This window comes from Daucus carota, chromosome 7, assembly GCF_001625215.2.
Source record: "Daucus carota subsp. sativus chromosome 7, DH1 v3.0, whole genome shotgun sequence".
NCBI lineage: Eukaryota > Viridiplantae > Streptophyta > Magnoliopsida > Apiales > Apiaceae > Daucus > Daucus carota.
In genome coordinates, this window is record NC_030387.2 from 37,034,186 (window position 1) to 37,057,113 (window position 22,928).

Genomic DNA, 22,928 nt, shown 5'->3' on the forward strand with positions numbered 1-22,928 from the left:
TTTTATATAATTTTAATTTTGAATTAAATAGAATGAACAAAGAATGGATGAAAAACTATATAAAAATTTTATTGAGGAATAAGAAAGTACGAGATGATAGTGAATAAATATGTTAAATTTGTTGCGATAAAAATTGTAAGCAAAAATGATGTAGAAATGAAATCGACATTCATTTCAAAACATGTGGATTAAAATTCTACTTAATATAATAACAACAAAATGATTGAAGTAATAAAAATTTTATCATTTTCACAATCAGCGGAATATTATAATACAAAATTCATTTCATTCCATCCAAATTTATTTCAATATATAATTGGACTCCTAAACTAGAAAACATTTTAAACGCACCACAAAGTTCAGCATTATTTGGGAAAAGACCTTTAAAATAAAGGAGCTCATTTTAGGCTTTTGGCGAATGGTGGGAGGCAATAACTATATCAAACTGGGCCAGTCCAATAGCTGCCTCCAAACTGTGTTTCAAACTTGCATGTTATTTTCATGCGTCACATTACATAATTTCTGAGTGGAATGCCCATTTGTAGAGGGCCCTTGGTTCCTGCCGCTGTGCATGCAGATAAATATAAAAGTATTACTCTCTCCGTTTTTGAGACTCTTATAAAGTATAGTTCAGTAATTTTTTTTTATTTTTTTATTTTGAATAAAAGTTTAAACGTCAAACATTTTTTCAGGATTTTTTTAAAAAATAAATTTGGTGCGTGCGAAAAAGTAACGTAAAGAACCTGGTGGGACGGAGTGAGTATTTGGTATGATTCATGGAATATATCGTAATCGGAAAATTTTAATACAGAAAAAGATGATTAATCCGACATGACCAGAAAATTAGAAGTATATATATATCTACCACTTCATGAATAGTCAACTTATATAGGTTTCAGTGAAGAAAATTTATATATAAATACAAAATACATATATTAGGCTCATCATTCATCGAGTAAATAAAGTTTCATCATTTTTCCTCCAAAAAATCATTAAGTATTAATCAAAATATTAAAACTGTAATTACAGTAGAATAATATTCGTCCCAGTAATCTTATAGTAAAATAAACATGTTCTAAATATAAATTATGAATTTTTGTTTAAATTATAAGTGCTAAATTATTTTCGCATGTTACGATGATTAGAATTTAACATTGGAATCGGATCTGTCTGATAGTTTGCAAATTATTAATGAAATTTTAAAGTACAAGTAAATAATTCTCAACGAGAGTCTATAGAAGATGGTTGTTTATGGAACAGAGACTTATATATGTATTTATAAAAATCATCTTGGTTTGAATATTTTAATAATTAAATTTGAGTTTGAATTCAAAAATCAGATTTTAAAAATTCTAAATATAAGTTGAGTGTGAGTGTGTAACGGGAACAAACGCCTAAAACGAGCCACATAATTTCAAGTAGTTTTATATGTTACTTGATGAGGATATATTTTCTTGTTTCGGGTACAGTTAATTATTGAAAAAGTTGTTTATTTTTCCTTTCTAATAACATAGCTTGCTTCCACTCGCAATGGTCCTTGCCCCATTATATACTTATATATAATAAGCGTAAGGGAGATAATTTGGTCGCATGGTCACATGGTCCAAAAGCTTATCATCCGTTGGATCGAATATTAAACAAATAAGCACTGTTAGATTTAAACAAAATTAACTTCTAATTCTATAAGGCAACTGATATCTACTTGCATGTTTATAATTTCTTTTCTGAATCCAAAACAAATTCTGTCTTTCACATGTTTATTATTTCCTACCAGTTTTAATTGTAGAATCATATAAATCGCACCGTCATAAAATTATTTTTATCTGATATATTTTAAAATTAATAAGCCGGATATTTTAATCCAAAATAAATATTTCTTACCATTTTTAATTGTAGAATCATATAAATCGCACTGTCACAAAATTATTTTTATCTAATATATTTTAAAATTAGTAAGCCAAATTTAAATCATATTATAATAATTCTAATATAAAATACATTTATAAATATAATCTAATGAAAGTTGACGTCACATATTCTACTCAATATATATTAAAATTTGATCATTTTTTTTAATATTTTGCCATGATACATAAGAGAAAAGGAATGGCTTGATTACAATAGTTTTTTTTGAAGCCATTAATGGCTGTGACAGTGTATTTTATACTGTATCGCCACTGTCGGATGATCCAACATATGTGACCAGTTTTTTTTATTTACAGTAACAAGTCTGAAAAGTAGAACCTATATATTTTTACAATAGTTCTGACTTACAAACAAATCATAATTTCAAATTTTATTTAATTGAAAATTTTAATTTATTATTTATAAGTTAAATTCTTTCACACTATTTACAATATAATTAAAAAGTTTATAAATAATTAAAAAGCTCCCGTGCTTTGCACGGGCTATAAGCTAGTATCTCTTAAATTAATAATCTGCATTCGAAAATATATCATGTATCTAGAAAGCTGGAGGGCAGGCTGTACAGCATAAATTTCAAAACAAATAAAACCAATAAAATCGTATAAAGCTAAGGATGAAGTTAATAATCTAATACGAGATGGAGGACCAAAATGAATAGAAATAGAAATATACATTATTTATAATGTGCTCCTCTTTTCTTGATTAAATAGAATGAGTTATATTTCTCCGATAAAAATGCTTTCAGTAATCTCCTTTCGACATACACCAACAAGTAATCTAACGAATTCATTATCCATTCAACTTCGAAGGTTTGTTCTAATAGTTTTCACTGATAAAAAGTTTAACGCATCTCAGTTTTAATTTTTTGTAATATTTAGGGGGTTGGGATTTAAAAAAAAAAAAAAACTTTTGAATTCATGTTGAAATTTTGGGATTGTTGCAAAATTAATTTCCCTTTAATCCCCTAATTCTTCCTGTATATAATAATTATAATTAAGATAGTATCTGGATTATCAATTGAAACGAGAATGAAGAATAAGAATGAAGGATATGTTAATGAGGAGTATGAAAATGAATATATGCGTATTAGTGTGATGAATGATTTATCTTCCAACAAAGATTCAAGTTTTAATTTCATATTAAAAAATCACTAATTCGAGCATTACTCATAATTTCAAAACTCTAATTTTGATAGTCAAATTTATTAGTTATGAACCAAATATCTCCATAAAAAACATTATCACAAGTATGTTTACACGTGTATGAGCAATGTATGAGCAATGTACAAACTTTGTACATTGCTCATACACGTGTAAACGGACTTGTGATAATGTTTTTTATGGAGATATTTAAACTTATGCACCCACTGAAATGATATGTCAGACAGCAGGAGCTAATGCTTTGACATTTACTATACTATACAACACACTGAATTAATTCCTGCAATTCTATGGTAATGTATATTTTTTTTTTTTTTTTTTTTTTTTGAAAATATAATGTATATTTAAACTTATGCACCCACTGAAATGATATGTCAGACAGCAGGAGTTAATGCTTTGACATTTACTATACTATACAACACACTGAATTAATTCCTGCAATTCTATGGTAATGTATATCAATATGTAAGTTTGTATCTTAGATTCAAATTTTTATATAAATTATAAATATTAAATATATATATAAATAATTTAAAAATCAGATCGGTTCGAATTTTTTCGGATCGGTTCCTAGCTATAACTGCAACTGAATATTAAGTTTCGGGTTCGATTTTAAAATTTTCGATTTCAGTTTCGATTCGATTTTATACGGTTCGATTCTTAGCGGTTTTTGGCAGTTTCGGTTTTGGCTTCAGATTTATTCGGATTGTTGCTAACCCTGCTCCAAACTACAAAGACGGTGCTATGAGCACCTCCAACAAAAGACAAAGACATGTCTACGTGATCATAACAAATTAACAATGCTCAAAGAGAGGTGACCAAGTTGAGGAAACATGAATATAATATCGGAGAAGTCGGCTGATAAAATATTATTATCAACTATCCCGGTCGTGCCCTACCGGCCTAATCATCCACCATCCAACACCTTTTGCAGGTGGTTGGATAAGTGTTCCGTGACGATGATTATTTTCTCAGAACTAATCATGAACGAATCACTATGATTGTGTTTAGTATTTTAAGATTTGTAGCACTAAAGTCAAATTTGAAGAACCATTTTACCGATATCTTTCTCTTTTTTTTTCTTTTTGAAAATTCGTAAGAGTAGCTTATCAATTTGATGTTAAATAGATTTTATTTTTCTGACAGGAGTCACAGGATTGCTCAAGAACATACATGTGAACAGTTTATAAATAACTGTAGTTCCACCGTCAAATCCGATTTATTAGAGAGCTTATTATACTTTGTACTCCAGACTTTGACTCATTAGCAAATGAGACTTCACACTTTTAAACGTGATAATTTGTAACTCTAAGTTTCAATTAGCTTTCAATTTGTAATTCTGCCCCACACATCCGTTAAAAACAACCGCTAATTTTAACTGTTTGATATGTAACAGTGTGTATATTAGTTTCTAACAGCTACTTTACCTCCTGTGACCCCTTAAAGTAGGGCTGAGTATGGTTCGGTTTGGATGATTTTGGAGGTCCACACCGAACCAAACCGAATTTTTCGGTTTCAAAAATTTACAAATCGTACCCAAATCGATTCTTACCAAAACCTATCCAAACCGAACCATTTCTTAACGGAGTGGTTCAGTTCGGTTTCGGTTTAATACCAAAATATTAAATAAATATACATTTTTATTAAATTAAAATAAATAATTTTAGGTACTACTCCTTTTTGTCACTTAACAAAACACTTAATAAAAGTTAAAGACGAAATTTATATCACTCTTCAATAAAAATAATGTTAGGTCTACCGTTTTATGTTGTTATGAAATAAATAATTCATCATTTTCTTAAAAACTAAACAAATTATTTTATTCAAATGAGAAAAAGAAGAAAGATTGATTACTAATGAAGAGTAAATAAAGGACGGAGAAAAAGGAAAAAATTTATTTCTAAAATAAGAATATCTATAATATTGATCAACACTTGAACACTTAAACCTAAATTAAATTATTAAAAAATAATTATATATCATATGTGCTAACGGTTCGGTTGGATATTTCGGTCGATTTGAAAGTGAAAACCGAAACCAAACCGGAAATTTTCGGTTTTCTAATTACAAAAACCAAAACCAAACCAAACTGTTAAAAAACCGAAATATTCATTTTGGACGGTTTGGATCGGTTTCGGATAATTATGCTCAGGCCTACCTTAAAGTCTATGTATTATTTTATAAAATTATTTCTGAACACACCAAATGAAGTAAAAAAATTTAAAGAAAATTTTAAAATATATATTTAGATTTAGAATTTGATTTTTTTTTTACATAAACGATGTAACTTATATTTTAATTAAGTACATATTTTAAAATCTATTTTAATTTTTTTGCATTGCTGCATGTGTTCAGAAATAATTTTAAAATATAATACATAACATTTGAGGGGTCGTGGGGGTAAAATAACTGCTAGAAACTAATGCACACAATGTTACTTCTCAAACAGTTAAAGTTAACTGCTATTTTTAACGGATGTGTAGGCCAGGGTTATAAACTGAAAACTAGTTGAAACTTAGAGTTACAAACAACCACGTTTCAAAGTGTGAACTCTGATTTGCTAATGAGGCAAAGTCTGGGGTGACAAAGTGCAATAAGCTTTTTATTATATTATAATTGGGTATGAAGATTAGGAATTATATATATTGGAATTGGAAATTAAATATATAAATATTGTGAAGGAATGAAAAATGGATAAAATAATAAAATTCAATTATATGTTATTAGTAGACTGACTAAGATGGACAAAATCAGTTTATCCTATCAGTTTATATTAAAAAATTTATATTATTTTTTAAAAAATTTAAAACATACAAAGTCAAGAGAAACATAGAAGAAAGCAAAGCACAAATGCATAAATGGCAAGGGAGTAATATTGAACAGTTCACTACGTGCGTATTCCTCTCAATGTTTAATAGAAAAATAGTATTTTCTCTATTATTTTTATTTAAAATAAAATTCTAACATAAATAAGATAATCTCATAAATTTGAACAAAATTATTTTAAAACTCCACTATTAAAAGTCGCAAGTTAGAACAATGGGTTCATTGTGTCATTAATTATTTTTAAATCAAGAATCGTTTCTCCTCAAGAAATCATTATCGTTTCTCCTCGCACGCATTTGAAAATTATGGGACTGTTTGGAGTAGTTTAAAAGAAGTGAATTCTTACTTATTGTAAAGAAGTGGAGTAAAAAAAAAAAAAAAATAAGTTAATAAAGTGTTTAGAAAAGAGCAGGAGATGTGCTCAGTTTCTTAAAAATGCTTTTACTTTTTTACACAAACGGGTCAGCTTCTGCTTCTCTCAACCAAACAAGCCCCGTGTATTCTATATTTTTGGCACTATTTTGGATTTGGAAAAGTCGATCTTATATTCATGTTCACCAATTTAAAGTTCCGTGATGTCGTTAATATATACGTTGAAATAAAACATTTTCTAAGAGATCTCAAAAATCTTCGTACTACTCCAAAACAACCCCCTTCTAAAATCTGGATACTCCGGTTACATTTGTATTCTTTGGTGATAACAGACAAATCACAGCAAAAGCAGGCCCATATTTTGAAAAAAGTATATAGACGCGTGAAAACAGGCATGATTACATTCAGTCGAAGTATATAAAAACACCACCTCTGCATTGTCCTCGAGCTTAAACTTCAGAAATCAGAATCATCTCTCTCCCCTCCCCCTTCCCTGCTTCCTTGAAATCTCTCTCTCTCTCTCTCTCTCTCTCTCTCTCTCTCTCTCTCTCTCTCTCTCTCTCTCTTGTCTTCTTATAAGCATACAGAATGGAGCATTTGTTGGGCCTTCTCAGAGTTCGCGTGAAGAGGGGTGTAAACTTAGCCATCAGAGACACCAGGAGCAGTGATCCCTATGTCATTCTCAGATTGGGAAAACAGGTAATTAAACCACTCCATTTCATGTTATTTCTCTTGGGTTCTTTAATCTGTTCTAAAGACTGGATTTTGAGTTGTTTTTGCTTCAAATCCTTACATGGGCTGCCAAGATTCTTGATTTTATTGATGATGTAGCAATTTTAGGCCATGTAATTTGTTTATTGATGGTGGGCCTTTTCATTTTCGTACTTGCAGAAGTTGAAGACTCGTGTGGTGAAGAATAATCTTAATCCTGAGTGGAATGAAGAGTTGACACTTTCTATTACAGATACTAATCTCCCTGTCAAGCTAGTAAGCCTTTCAAGCTCTACATTTTCTTAATTAGTAGTAGTGTACTGTGATTTCTGTGAATACCATTCTTCATTATTGTACCCCTCTGTTATTGTTATGAAGACTTGAAGAGGTTGTAGGTGCTTAAGTTTTGATGTTATGATTTTTTTCGCAGCATGTTTGTTTTGAGGGATTATAATTCCGCCTCCCGGCTATCACCTTAATAACTTAAAATTAAAATATTATAATCTGTGAACTAGTTTTCAGGCATCTTTTTGGTTAATTTCTATGAGATTATAACAATTTCTCTAATGATCTCCATTATATGAAATAAATCAATGACTGAAATCTATTTTATGGGATAATAATAGTCCTTAAATTAAGTGTAAACAAGGTGATGATCTGGATATTATGATCCTTGGAACAAACTTGACCCTGCGGTTTAAGGAGCAATACGTAATTGGATCTTATATCACTTAAACTTCCCCTCACCAGAAAATGAAAGCCCGTATTTTCGGTTTGAATAATATGTTGGTAGGATCCAATTTCTGGATCAAATATACAGATCCTTTTTTCCAAATGGTTAAAAATGTTGGGTTTCCCTGCTTCATATACTTGAGCGTGGAACTAAAGCCTTCCACTCTGTTACACTGTTAAGTTACCAAAAATGTCGGGTTTAATAGTCTAAATTTAAGGACTTCACTTTGATACAATGCCCACGTTAAATTATTTAATTTACGATTTGAAAAATTATGAACTATTGCTACATTTTTTATGCTTGGCGACTTAATCTTAAGTTCATATACGAGAGTTCAGCTGAAGGTCAAAGAAATTGTTTAATGAAGTTAAGTGATATCTATGCAATGAGGTGTTGCAAGAAAATCCATTTGTTGCAGCTGAATTGGTGTTAAATTGAATTCGTCTTCTTTATGATACTTTCAAGTCATTGGTATTCATTGTTATAAATCTGATAGAATACCTGTATGATATAAGTACTGATTTATATGTGAATATATGCTGGGTTAACGCAGAGTTGGTTCTGGTAATAGTGTACTCTTAGTCGTTTCTAACACCATTATCTCGCATAATTGAAGGTAGTGTATGACAAGGATACATTCTCCCTTGATGACAAAATGGGAGATGCAGAATTCGAGATCAAAACTTTTGTGGACTTTGTACGAATGCAATTAGAAGGGCCTCCTGAAGGAACTATAATCACCAGAGTAAAACCAAGCAGGGAAAATTGCTTGTCTGAAGAGAGCAACATCGTCTGGACAAATGGCAAGCTTGTCCAAAACTTGTTTCTTAGACTACGAAACGTCGAATGTGGTGAAGTTGAACTTCAACTAGAGTGGATAGACATTCCTGGTTTAAACGGTCAGTAAGTCACTTCCTTAATGCACATGGCGCCACATGATCTAAATAGTGTGTTTGGAGTGTTTTATGCAATCCATAGTAGTCGATGACGATGTAAATCATCTGTAATGCCATAATGGTGAATATTAGGTAGGGTTGACCAGATTTTCTAGTTATGACCTTGCGTCCTTTTTATGAAGTGATTTTGCTATTATTAGAAACATCAGAGAGCAATATCTGTCTGTGCAATCTGCATTTTATAGTTATGTTATATAATGAAAACATTTGAACCTGAGGTGTTTTCAGCTTCCCTTGCCATACTTTATGTAGAGTATCAGTGTTAATGACAACCTGCAGCGTGTTTGTCAGCTCTGTGAAGTTCATCTCTAATTCTAGTCGGAATCCTCTAGAAATTAAAATATGTGTCAGGTTGAAATGTATACGTCTTTCTGCAAGAAATACTATTAGCATAGCTCGACTCTTCACCAGCAACTTTACTGGGATCACCATTCCAGAACGTTTAGGATTCTACCTATTCTTTCGGAACTTGGTTTTCCCACACAAGCTTGTTTTCCATCTTTCATTAATCTCCCCCATCAAATTCATCAATTGTACCCAGACTCCTGTTTGAGGCTCTTGTATGGTATATTTTTGGTGGTTCATAAGGATCTTCTTGATGTGCCTGATGTTAGGAATAAAAAAGAAGCTTTAGTGAGAATATGTGCATCCACACCAACCTGTAAGGCTGTAACTAGCAAGTTTTCCCCGTAATGCAGGCGACTAATTACAAGGTCAGTGTGGTGCTCAACTTTGCAACATGTTTAGGAAGAATCTTTGGTATATCTGTTTACTTTCTTCCTATTTTATTTTCGTTGACAAATATCCAAAATTGACTTTATGATTTGGTCTATAAATTAGAGATGAAATAAAAAAGTATCACAAATCTTAAACTCATCTGTCTCTCTGTACATCTGGCAGTCTTGAACTGCCATATTGTAAATCTTTATTTTTAATACCGAAGACAATATAAATATATTTGCTCTAACTTGAAATCATCCTGAATTCGAATAATAACATCGAAGTATTCTATGTTTGAAAATACTGATCCGAATAACACAACATCTGCAATACTAGGCACACCATTTGCTTTTAACTTGATGCAACTTTTAGCTCTTTTTTTTTTGTCAGGATGCAACTTTTAGCTCTTGAATCTGCTAAAATTCTCAATTTCTCTGATTAACCTGCCGAGCATGATTATATCAAAAGCAGCAGTGCGGAGTTAGTTTTAAAAGATCTGCAAAAAATGTTTTGGATAACTAGAAGCACAATTCTTTTTCAAGTGACAATTAAACATAGACAAAGAGCAAAGGGAACAGCACTCAGCTCGTAGCCCAGGCTGCCACCGAAAGAATACCCGCAGAAACTTTAGAGGCATTTTTCTCTATCGTTGAAAATTGAAATCAAGCAGAAGCCGGGAGAAAGAAGCTTTCATCTGGTATATTTGTAAACTCCTCGCCTAAATAACTCCTCAAATTACGTAAACCCCCTTGACTGGTCATAAATCTCCTACTTGACAAGCTATCGTCTGTTTTTGCCTCTTCACATCGAGTCCCCATGCTGTTTACAAAAATGCAGTACTAGAAACTTTCGCATCTTTGACCAAGCGTCGCCAAGAGCAAGTCATTTCAAACCGCAGAAATACAATGGTTACAAAAAGGACATTTGAGAATCAGATTCTCCATTCTTAGTCTCTGATAAAAAATCGATAGCCGAAATATGGAAGGGGTAACGAAAATATGAATGGAGGCAAATGGACATGATAAATGTGTCAAGTGATAAATAAAATTATGATTAAATATGTTTTCTTATTAAAGATTTAAACACCTGTTGCTTCTCCGCATTCTGCATACTTGCAGTGGTGGAGCAGGGGAATGAAGAACCATTTGGGAATGAGGGATACGAAAATTATATTCAAAATATAAAATAAATAATTTACCAATCAAGTAATATATTTGAGAGTAGCTTCGTGGCAAAGTTATCTGTTTGTTGTCCATAAATAAGGTTTTCATTTTATCTAATAAAATTATTAATCTTGGCATAACATGTGAATATGAGATTTTGACAGTGACCGAACTTATTAACTACTATAAAATAAAGATTCCTGAACTAATTTGGCAGAGTATTTCTAAAACCGGATAAACAATTAAACACTGATAAAAAAGTGAAAACGCGTTTTTTGTTTCTCAAAATCAAACGCAAAGAATAAATATACCAGCCAGTAAAACTAAGCCTGCACTCTACCTTTGCAGGTCTATCACGAGATTACTCTGATAATTCACAAAACAAGCGTGAACCAAATAACCAATGCTCTTCACCATCTGCACATGCAGCACCTTTATCAAATATCTCCCCTTAGCTTATTTTTCATAATCTTATATTCAATAAAACCGAGATCAGAACAAATCAAACATATCTATCCCACACTCAACAAGTCGCATTTTCAATTCTACGATATGCAATAAGATTTTACAAGTATCGAATTTGTGACACACCATATATAAAATCTTGTATCCGTCACTGGATGTCACGCAGTGAAATGAACAATTTGTTTCAAAATCGTTACGTGAAAACACATCATCAACGACGATGTATATAGTAGCAGCAATAAATTCCATTAATATCGTAGTCAATTATAAATGACATTGCAGGCGGTTACTTTTGATGCTTCCACTACATAACGAAGAATCCAATTCCTAAAACTCGGGGCTAATCAAAACCGATAACGTAAACAATACTCGTTGTGCATCATATACAAGTTGAAACAATTTTGATTCTAAGCCTATTCGATCTTCCGTAAAAATTAAACTCAATTAAACAGAAAATACAAACCTAATCAAGGCTTGTTATGCATCATCTTCTTAAACTCATCGAAGTTAACGCCGCCGTCACCGTCGTCATCAACAGCGCTAATCATCTTCTCGCAATCTCTCAACGTGCACTTCTGTCCTAAACTCTTCAACGTGAAGTGCAGTTCACTGGCGGTGATCACTCCGTTTTTGTCGCGGTCGTACACGTCGAAAGCGTCGCGCAACTCCTTGTCGACGGCGCGGACGTCGTCGGAACTCGCGAGATGAAAGGTCGCGAACTCGTTGAAGTCGATAGAACCGTCGCCGTCGGCGTCGATTTCGGACATTATGCCGGCGATGTCCTTGGGAGTGGCGTCGGTGCCGAGAGAGAGGAGAACGGACTGAAGTTCCGACGCGTCGATTTTTCCGTCGCCGTTGGCGTCGAAGTTGTTGAAAACCTTCTTAATGTCTTCCATTGAAAGAGAGAGACAGAGAGATAGAGAGACTTGATTTGAAAAAGCGAGCGTTTGGGGATGAAGGGAGAGAATATATAGGGACTGAGGGGTGGGATTTTAGAATGTGTGTAATTTGGATTTTCCGTGGCCGCGTTTCACGGATTCAGTTATGGTATGAGCAGCGAGGACTTTGCAGTTGTGTCGAAGTTGCTGGGTAACGAGCAGCCCATATGGCTGTGGCCCGAATATTTTGGACTGATCACAGGCCCAAGTTGTTAATACACAATTTGTAAATCGGCAACGACATATAATTTTTACGAGTCAAGTTCTATGGAGTACAAAAACAATTGGAGTATTGGAGTACATTTATAAAATATAATCTAGTCATTTGAATCTTAATTTTTTTTGTTTTACAATATTTGTAAACATCCCATAACTTGCGGATTATGTTCTACAACATAAACATGGTAATCAAAAAATATAACAATTACCTTTATGAATCGTAGGACATTATGTTCTGCAATCAATATATATATATAAAGGAGGATGCGGGGCGTCTCTAGAATTGCTCGATTCAGTCTTCTAATTTTTCTTAAATTTCGGATATAAACTATAATTATAATTCAAAAAATAATGTTCAAGAATTCTAAAAGTAATACAATTCTTTTCATATTGAATTACACAATTTTTTTCTTATTTTGTATTTCGTATTGAATTCTAAAGATGATACAATTCTTTTCTTATTTAATATTTCTTATTGAATTCTAAAGATATTACAATTCTTTTCTTATTTAGTAATTCTAAAAGGAATAGGATTATATTTATTCAAACGAACAATAATAAATAAAATACAATTTATATTTAAGATTTGTAAGATAATATGTACAATTCTTATTTTCAATAAGATATATAGAATATGTAGTTGAATTTTATATTATAAAATTTTATTTTCGATAAGATATATAGAAGAATAATCTAATACTAAGTCCGTAATTACAACTCTGTTTAAAAGTCTAAATAGTAGACACAAATAATAAATTAGATAACACGATATGTTCGAATTTGCTCGATTCAGTCTTCTAATTTTTCTTAAATTTCGGATATAAACTATAATTATAATTCAAAAAATCATGTTCAAGAATTCTAAAAGTAATACAATTCTTTTCATATTGAATTCTAAAGATGATACAATTCTTTTCTTATTTTGTATTTCGTATTGAATTCTAAAAATGATACAATTCTTTTCTTATTTGGTATTTCCTATTGAATTCTAAAGATATTATAATTCTTTTCTTATTTAGTAATTCTAAAAGGAATAGGATTATATTTATTCAAACGAACAATAATAAATAAAATGCAATTTATATTTAAGATTTGTAAGATAATATGTACAGTTCTTATTTTCAATAAGATATATAGAATATGTAGTTGAATTTTATATTATAAAATTTTATTTTCGATAAGATATATAGAAGAATAATCTAATACTAGGTCCGTAATTACAACTGTGTTTAAAAGTCTAAATAGTAGACACAAATAATAAATTAGATAACACGATATGTTCGAATCATAAAATTTAAATAGTAGACACAAATAATAAATTAGATGACACGATATGTTCGAACCACAAAATGTATTAACTCGGCGTGTCTAGAATTATTGAATTTAGTCTTATAATTTTCTTAATTAAATTTCAAATTGAAAATAAAATTATAACATAAAAATCAGGTTAAAAAATACAATTCTTATTTTCAAAAGTTGTAGCGCTAAACTAACGTCGTTCCATAATGATGAAGAAGATAGCATCTCAATCATGAAAACATTTTTGAGATCTTCGCAGCCTCAATCAAATAGTATGCATGAACTTACAATCAATCTCGATAACAGTTCGATTCAGTCTTATAATTTTCTTGAATTTTGAATAGAAAATAAAATTATAATTCAAAAAATTAAGTTCAAGGATCTTAAAGGTAATACAATTCTTTTTTTATTGGATTCTAAAAATAATAAAATTCTTTTCTCATAATTTTCTTAAATTTCGGATAAAAAATATAATTATAATTTGTAAAATCAAGTTCAAGGATTCCAAAAGTTAATACAATTTTTTTCGTTTTGGATTCTAAAGATAATACAATTCTTTTCTTATTTAGTAATCCTAAAAGAAATAGGATTATATTTATTTAAACTAACAATCATAGATAAAATACAATTTATATTTAAGATTTGTAAGGTAATACGTACAATTTTTATTTCGAATAGAAAATAAAAGATTGTAAAGATACTAATCATTAAAAAAACTAATAGCAAAAAAATTAGAACCATAAAAGAATAATAATATTTAACTAATAAATAGGAATCATAAAATGAAAATAATTAACAAATAAAATAGGATATATAAAATAGGAATCATATATTGATTTTATGATAATGTAAATGATTCTTAATTAGTATTGTGTTTGACGGGCACGGGAGGCGGCCCAAACTAATTTTTATCTAAATAATAATAAATTTTCTATTAGTATTATGTTGGACGGGAAAGTGGCCAATATCGAAGTTATAATATGATTTTTTTGTTAAAACGGGACCACGGCTTAAAATAATTTTCATCCAAATATAATCTTTAACTTCATCATAATTATAATAATTTTTTATTAGTAGTGTGAAACTAATATCTATATTATAATTTTTTGTTATTATTACTGTGTTTGACAAGAGAGTGGTTCAAACTAATTTTTATCTATATTAATATATTTAATTTTATCATCATTATAATAATTATTGATTAATATTATCTTTGATGGGAGTGCGGTTCAAACAATTTTTTTTATTAGTATTGTGTTTGACGAGAGGCCACTTAAACAAATTTTTATATTAATTATAATATTTTTTTATTAATGATATGTTTAACGGGAACATGACTCAAAATAACTTTTATGCAATTATAATATTAATTCGTATCAAAATTTATAAAAAAAATTCGTAACGCCGCCGCGAAGCGCGCAATTCTTTTCAAAAATCAGGTTCAAGAATTAATTCTGAAGGTAATATAATTCTTTTTTTTTTTATCGAATTCGGTAATACAATTCTTTAACTATTGAAGATTTAGAGTATAACTAAAATTTTTACGGAAGTAACATTTATCATACGGATCACCAACATAAATATCTATCATGATTAAAAAATAAATTAATTAATACACGATCCAGAGTATCTGCATCCTGCATTTCATAAATCTGTATGATAAAAATAAAATTATTTCATTGACTGGAGCAGCTATATATACTGTATGTGAATTGAAAAAGGAGTTTAATCAGGCTGGGAGATTGTTCTTTTTTTTTTTTGACAGGACTGGGAGATTGTTCTTATTTTATTTAACTCACACATTTGCAAGCAAGATCTTAATTCTTAAAACCCCGTTTAAATTATTAGTTCTTTGTTTATGTAATTGCATTTATCAGGTTAACTAAAACCCATCCGTCAAAAAAAAAAAAAAAAGGTTAACTAAAACCCTATTTATCATAAAATCTTGATATTTGCCATGCCATTCATATAATTCTGGACTGTGATGACACAGTTTTCCGATAAAGATCGAATCTTTGACGTGGGATTTGAGATTTATGATAAAGTTCGAATTTTTATTTCTTATCTCATTTGATATCTTGGTGTAGTTTTAATTTTTCTATTTTTTTGAGAGAAAATAAGTAAAATAATTAAGAAATAACAATTATAAAAGATATAATTCTAAGTAGTTGAGAAATAGGGATCTTAACGGGAATTTAATAGCGAAAATCTATGAAGTTCTAAGTAGTTAAGAAATAAAAATCTTAAAAGATCTTAAAAGAAAAAAGAGAGATAATTCTAAATTGTTAAGAAATAGGAGTTTTAAAAAAATACAATAGCTAGAATCTATTAAATTCCAAGTAGTTAAGAACTACAAATCTTAAAAAGAAAAGTGAGATGATACTAAACAGTTAAGAAATAGGAATCTTAAGAAAAATATAATAGCTATAATCTATGGAATTGAATATATTTGTCCAATTATAATTATAATTTTATCATAATGTATATGATTCTTGATTAGTATTGTGTTAAGGGGAGGGCAGCCCAAATTAATTTTTATCTGAATAATATTAAATTTTCTATTAGTATTATGTTTGACGGAAAAACGGCTAAAATAATTTTTTTTTTATCTAAGTTATAATATACAGTATTTTTTATTAAAATGAGACCATGGCTTAAAAAAAAATTCATCCAATTGTAATTTTTAATTTTATCATAATTATATTAATTTTTTATTAGTATTGTGTGTTGATGGTACAACGACTCAAACTAATATTTATATTATAATATTTTTTTATTAGTATTGTGTTTGACAAGAGAGCAGCTCAAACTAATTTTTATCTATATTATTATATTTAATTTTATCATAATTACTGATTAATATTGTCTGGAAGGACGGTTCAAACAATTTTTTTTATTAGTATTGTGTTTGACAAGAGGCCACTTAAACAAATTTTTATATTAATTATAATATTTTTTATTTAGTGATATGTTTAACGTGAAGATGACTCGAAATAATTTTTATGTAATTATAATAATAATTCGTATTAAAATTTATAAGAAAATTAATAATGTCGCCGCGAAGCGCGGCTTTATTCACTAGTATAACTTAAAAGCAGAACAATAATCTTAATGCTTGTTAAAGTTGAAAGATATTAATGATTAATTGACTATTATATTTAATATTACATATAAATGATAAATTATATATAAATTTGGATAATAAGAGTAATTATTTATAATTAAACAAAAAAATTATGATTTGTACTCCAATACTCCAATGTTTTTATGTACTCCATAGAACTTAACTCTAATTTTTACCACTTTAAAAGAATAAAACTTGTTACCCAAAAAAAAATTATTTCTACGTTTTGTAGCTTATATATATTTATCTTGTCAGGAAATCTTAAATATATTTATATATTTTCTGCTTGTTTCCATGGATCTTGAATATTGTTTTTTTTATATCTGATTTTGATTTTAAAGTGTCACAGAGTTTATATAGAGTCATTAGAATTTATGGACAATACTTTAAAATCCCATTAATTACGGTAGGATTTCAATAAACATAAAATACACCGAACAAATTCACAAAATTTATCATTTTATGAAGTTCAAAAAATCTACTAACACTTGAATATTATCAGATTATAATAGATTTTAAACGATCTTAATTGAATAATATTAGATTTTTAAACATAATGTAAAATCTTAACTAAATAGCTCCGATTATAATCGAATACCTTACGATTTTATTAAAAATTTTGAAATACAAGTTGAATACAACTGGATTTTAAAAACGATTTTTTTTAATTTCAATTAAATACATCTTTAATAATCCTAAAACTTTTCAAAATACTCCGTATTATTTTTTCATAATTGATGTGCCTCGGGATTTGTTCGTCTTGAACTGATTTCAACTAGAGTCCAGTCCCGTAACCTTGGGGCTGACTGAGTATTACCTTCATGTGCATATAGCTCTGTTGGTGTATGGCCTGTGAGTTTGCAAGTTGCAACTCATGGTAAACAAACCGTGTCTGATTATTCAACCTACTTTCACAAACCATTTCTGTTACAAACTATGATGTAAATGGCTCACATTTAATCTCTCTCCTGCAGTCAAGGAAGCAAAATTAAGCATGTATTCTAAAAATAGTACGAAGCAGCGAGTAAATTTTGTTTTCTCTAGGTGATCCATTTTCTTTTATCCCTCATCACAAGGATGACCATCCCCTTCCAAACTCAACTTGTCTTTATAAGCCACTGCATCCCATCTAGAAATTTTCTTAAAAACAAAATCCCATTTAAACAGATAAAGACATCAAAGATTTACTACAGGCAGCAATGGCTGATCCAGACGCAGCAGAGCACGAGAGAATCTTCAAGAAGTTTGACGCCAATGGGGACGGACAGATATCATCGACGGAGCTAGGAGACGCCTTGCAAAACCTTGGCAACGTCACGGTGGATGAAGTTAAGAGAATGATGTCTGAAATTGATACTGATGGCGATGGCTACATTTCATTCCAGGAGTTCACAGAGTTTGCCAAGGCCAACAAGGGCTTAATGAAAGACGTCGCCAAGGTCTTCTAGCTTCTGTTTTCTACTTCTTTTTACTATCGAATCCACACAATATGTATCGATGAAATAGTTTCCTAAATTTGTAGTAAAGATTACATTTGGATTCTGATAATAAAATTTTCAATAAAATGGTTTCAGAACCATATCTCAGTGTCTCACTGTGTGGAAGTTTCTAAAACCACGTGGTTTATCATGTCCTTGACTCTATATGCATGGTGTATAATACAATATTGCAGGGCTGCTGGCTCCTAGCCATTATTTTGGAATCAGTTCTTTTCTTGTGTATATAGATAAGAAAAGGATAGATCAACACTTTCTATTTCAATATGAGTGGATAGAGGTTGAAGCATCTTAATCAAAGAAACTGAGATTTTGAGAAAAGAACAAAGCATAATCAGACATGCAGTTGTGCTGCTTTCCATGATGACTAAAATATACAAGAACAAATGTACGTCACCAACAACTATTTTATTTTACCTATCACATAACTTTCACGATAAAGAGATTCCTCTCCGGTGCACAAGCTGAAGTTTTAGGCACTGAGTACGACTTTCATTGTGCATAACTAAAACTTACATTTAATTTTTACGCTCAAAATTCAGTATGCAAACTAGATTGCTGAAGGTTGGTCAAAGAAAAAAATTGCCATGGTAAAGTAAGGATAATTGATTCTAGAATTTCCACCCTACAAAGTAATCTTCTATTATAAAGCACAAATATTCAGTATGTACATATGATTGCTCAACCTCAGCATGCTACCAGCTGGCCTATACACATTTTTGAAAAGATTTACAAAATATAACTTTCCACGCAAATTGCTATTAATATGGTCAGGAGATTAGTGATCTATCAGTCCCAAAGATAACCTAAGTGATCGTCATTTTCAACTTCTGAAACTCCTAGCATTGCCAGAGCTAAATGGTCCTTCATATCGCTTCTTGACTGTTGTAATGGAGTGTAACAGTCGGTAACAGAACCATTACCTGGAAAACTAGATTTCTTCTTATTAGATGGATTGGTTTGCACTTCTTTCAATATTGTAATAATTTCAGTGATGTTGGGTCTCCGGGATTCTTCATTGGATATACAAGCAGCCGCAGCTTGGACCATCCGCGTAATTTGTTTCAAGTTTTTCTGAGTGAACTTGATATTCGGATCAATCAATTCTTCAATTGCTCCTTGCTGCAAAAGTTGTTTTGCCTGCAACAGACAGAAAGATGTATTTTCATACAGCACCTCCACATATAATATATATCCTCTTAAATTTATACACGGCATAGCCCCCTTCCCTTGCAAAAGATTATGCCAGAACGAATTTTTGGTAATGGCACAGGAAGAACGTAAATATAACCGACTCTTTAGCTTAAGACATGATCCATGGCAGCTAAGTAAAATACAACTATAGTATCTCAGTCTTTGTCAGTATAGTATACGGTAGTATCCCAATTGAAGTAAAATTTTCGTTGATATAATTGAACTGGATGTGTGATTTGAAACGTCATAAGATCCTATATATTACTACTGGACAAAATGAAGTGTCAGTCCTATATAGTATATACAGCACATGCAAAAAATTGCTGATAATCTAATTCAGGTTTATCTTATGTTTAGTAGTTACTACTACTACAATGATTAGTAGTAACTACAGGTAAAAAGAGAAAGAATGCATAGATGTCAACTTGTAATTTAGCAACAAAGAAAAAAAAAAGATGTTGATTCTAATTTAAAAATTAAAAATTAAAAAATTACCTAGTAATCTCTACTGAAAGTGACTCGAAAACCATAATTTGTCATCTCAAAAAATATGCTAATCGTCCTAAGAACATGTGCTTATATACAAAATGCTTATAAGAACGATAGATATCAGACTTTACTTCTTATGGGCCATGCAGATTGTGGATTGGTCCTGATTAGGGGTGGCAATCGTTTCATTTCGTATACTTTCGTGTCGTGTATTTTCGTGTTTCGTGTACTCGAAGGTGAAACCCGTATCCGCCCGTTATTAATTTCGTGTACCTAATTTGAAACCCGTATCCGTTTCGAATCGTTTCGTGTATATTTCGTGTACTTTTCGTGTATATTATATATAAAAATATTAATATATTTTTTAATCAAAAAATGGATTTAATATATATTTTCCTTTATAAATTTATTAAATGTGAATGATATATATTATACTTGTATACAATTCTTTATAAATTTGTTAATGTATCTGCAATATATATCCACACATACATATAAATATATACTTTATATTCAATTATATATTTAATATATCATTACATATATATAATAAATATAATCTACAAATATTTCGTGTACTTTCGTGTATTTCGTGTACCCCAAATGAAAACCCATATCCGACACGAAATCTATCGTGTAATTTCGTGTTCGTGTACTTTCGTGTTTCGTGTATCGAAAATCAAAACCCGTATCCATTTTTTTCGTGTCGTTTCGTTTCGTGTTAGCGTGTTACGTGTCAAATTGCCAGGCCTAGTCCTGATGCCCAATTATGTGTAGGAACCCCTATACACTGATCTTTTAGCATAATGAGTGGAATAAATTAGCAGAGAAAAGAGCAAAAAGTAAAACTATGACCTACCCATGAAATCATGTTTCCTTCCCCTGGTTCTGTTCTTGTTTCAATTGGCTTCCTCCCAGTTACTAATTCCAGAAGAACCACACCGAAGGCATAAACATCAGTTTTGTCTGATATTTTTCCATGTTGGAAATATTCAGGAGCCAAATACCTGCATATGAGATATCAAGGTTCCATAAATGGGGAAAAGTGAAACAACTAAAAAATGTCAATAGGATTCTTAATTCAAGTTCCAGAGTTTTAGGTTGTAGAGATCAATACCCAAATGTTCCTTTTACAGTTTTGCAAAGAAAAGGGACTGAAGGTGCTTGAGTCCATGTAGCTAATCCAAAGTCACACAACTGCAATATCACTTAAAGTATTGAGATTTAACATTCTAATTATCATCCGATCTGTGCTTCCACAAAATCAACTTAAAACTACAATTGAATAATGTTATTAAATAAAGCTCATCTCTCACCTTAGGATTTTTATTGGAAGAGAGAAGAATGTTTGAGGGCTTAATGTCTCTGTGAACTACACACCTTTCAGTCCCATTATGTAAATACCCAATTGCCGCTGCGATTCCTGTTGCAACTTTATACCTAACAGACCAGGGAAGTGAACAACCGCCCTTCACACCCTTCTTCTTTTCTGCAATATAGTCCACATAAATTCTATAAAACACGTCCAATCAAATAGAATATGGTTTTATCAAGAGCAAGACAGTAACTAAGAGGAATTAAAAATTATACCATGCAAATATCTTTCTAAGCTTCCACCGGACACAAATTTGTATACCAAAAACAAGCCCTCATCTGGATCAATACAAAACCCAACCAGAGGAACAACCAATGGATTGTGGAGAGAACTAGCAATCATCAGTTCCCTACAAAATGCTTTTGAAGACTCTTTATCTTCTTTATCTAGTCGCTTAACCGCGACAGTAGTCCTCAGGTATCCAACTCTTCCTCTAAATACATAGCTCAATGCACCTCTACCCAAAACTCTACCTACTCAATTCAAAACAACCAATAACAAAATTTATTAAAATTTCAAAACCACATATAAATTCCCAAGACAAAACAAGCTATTGCATAAATTACTCAACTACATATATGTTTAAAGTGTAAGCATATACCTTTGGAAAAGCTGTGAGTAGCATGTAGAAGTTCATCATAAGTGAATCTAACAAGGGTATGGACCACAGGAGATATAGTCCTCTCTAATGACTCAATCCTACTCCATTTTAGTTCTCGAGATCCAGATTCAATCAAACCATTGTCCAAATTCACCATTAAAACAGTAGAAGAACAAGAATTATTAGCAGTCATTGATTCAAGATCAATCTGTGAGCAAAAACTGAACCTGAATGAAGAATGAGGGTCAGCATTTGTCAATTCAGGGCCAGTCTCAGCAAGCAACCAAGCCTTGTTGTGTTCAGAATTCTTGATATTCTTGTCATCTTCTAGTCTATTGGAAGCCGGAAGAAAACAAGAAAGCCCAAATTCCCAAACCATTTTTTGCAACAAAGTCTTGAATTTGAGGCTCTTTAGCTCATTATACTTGGAGGGCTTTTTCTCAGTATTATCACTAGTAGCCACTTTAGTATTTGAAGCCGGCGAGTCTTCTGAGGTGGCACAAGTGATGCATTGGGTAAACCCCATTTGAGTAGATCTCTATGAGGGCACAGAAATTCAGAAGAAAGAGAGATGCAAGAAAGGGAGATAAAGAAAAAGGTGAGAACTTTGCTTGGACTTGAGGAGAGAATTTGTTAATAGAGAAAGGAGAGGGCTTTGGAGTAAATTGCAGTTACATATATTTTATGTATAGTTGGAATAGATTAATGATGTAGAGGTGTATTTAGTAATGGTGGATGGTAAGAGTGCATGAGAGAGAGAGGGAGAGAGGGAGAGAGAGAGAGAGAGAGAGATGGTCCAAGATGCAGAGGGAGGGAGGGAGAGAGACGGAGAGAGAGATGCAAAATGAAATATATATGTATCTCTCTGAGTGGAGAGGGAGAGAGGGAGTGACAGGGGAGAGGGAGATTCTTTGGTGTGAATGGTCAAGAAGACACAAGAACAGCAATAGGAGCATATATTGCTACATACATTTTCGATGTGAAAATTTCCAAGGACGAAATGATTGTACTATTATTATTGTTGAAGGGGGTTATGAAAATTAAACTGATACATGCACACAATGATAAGGAAAAAGGAGATGTTTAATTGTTTATGGCCCATTTAAAGTTTTATGAGTAATTATGAGATTTTATTATGTCCCTACTCGGATATTTTTAGAT

General features: G+C 31.0%; 4 protein-coding genes across 4 annotated transcripts; 2 read left to right on the forward strand and 2 right to left on the reverse strand.

The window, feature by feature from the left end:
* The first annotated feature begins 6,664 nt into the window (after positions 1-6,664).
* Positions 6,665-8,898, forward strand: LOC108193751 (protein C2-DOMAIN ABA-RELATED 4). Its single transcript, XM_064081822.1, has 4 exons — positions 6,665-6,791; positions 6,822-6,983; positions 7,176-7,271; positions 8,345-8,898. The coding sequence occupies exons 2-4, from the start codon at positions 6,873-6,875 to the stop codon at positions 8,633-8,635; spliced, it is 498 nt and encodes a 165-aa protein (XP_063937892.1). The 5' UTR covers positions 6,665-6,791; positions 6,822-6,872; the 3' UTR covers positions 8,636-8,898.
* A 2,601-nt stretch (positions 8,899-11,499) lies between these two features.
* On the reverse strand, positions 11,500-11,928 carry LOC108195460 (probable calcium-binding protein CML23). Its single transcript, XM_017362422.2, has one exon. The coding sequence runs from the start codon at positions 11,926-11,928 to the stop codon at positions 11,500-11,502; it is 429 nt and encodes a 142-aa protein (XP_017217911.1).
* Positions 11,929-17,669: 5,741 nt separating this feature from the next.
* On the forward strand, positions 17,670-18,192 carry LOC108195652 (polcalcin Bra n 2). Its single transcript, XM_017362633.2, has one exon. It carries the CDS (start codon positions 17,812-17,814, stop codon positions 18,058-18,060), a length of 249 nt encoding a protein of 82 aa, XP_017218122.1. The 5' UTR covers positions 17,670-17,811; the 3' UTR covers positions 18,061-18,192.
* A 481-nt stretch (positions 18,193-18,673) lies between these two features.
* On the reverse strand, positions 18,674-22,693 carry LOC108194106 (probable serine/threonine-protein kinase PBL7). Its single transcript, XM_017361004.2, has 6 exons — positions 21,768-22,693; positions 21,382-21,639; positions 21,108-21,280; positions 20,909-20,988; positions 20,651-20,798; positions 18,674-19,248 (listed from the first exon to the last, which is right to left on the reverse strand). The coding sequence occupies exons 1-6, from the start codon at positions 22,291-22,293 to the stop codon at positions 18,898-18,900; spliced, it is 1,536 nt and encodes a 511-aa protein (XP_017216493.1). The 5' UTR covers positions 22,294-22,693; the 3' UTR covers positions 18,674-18,897.
* Positions 22,694-22,928: the final 235 nt, after the last annotated feature.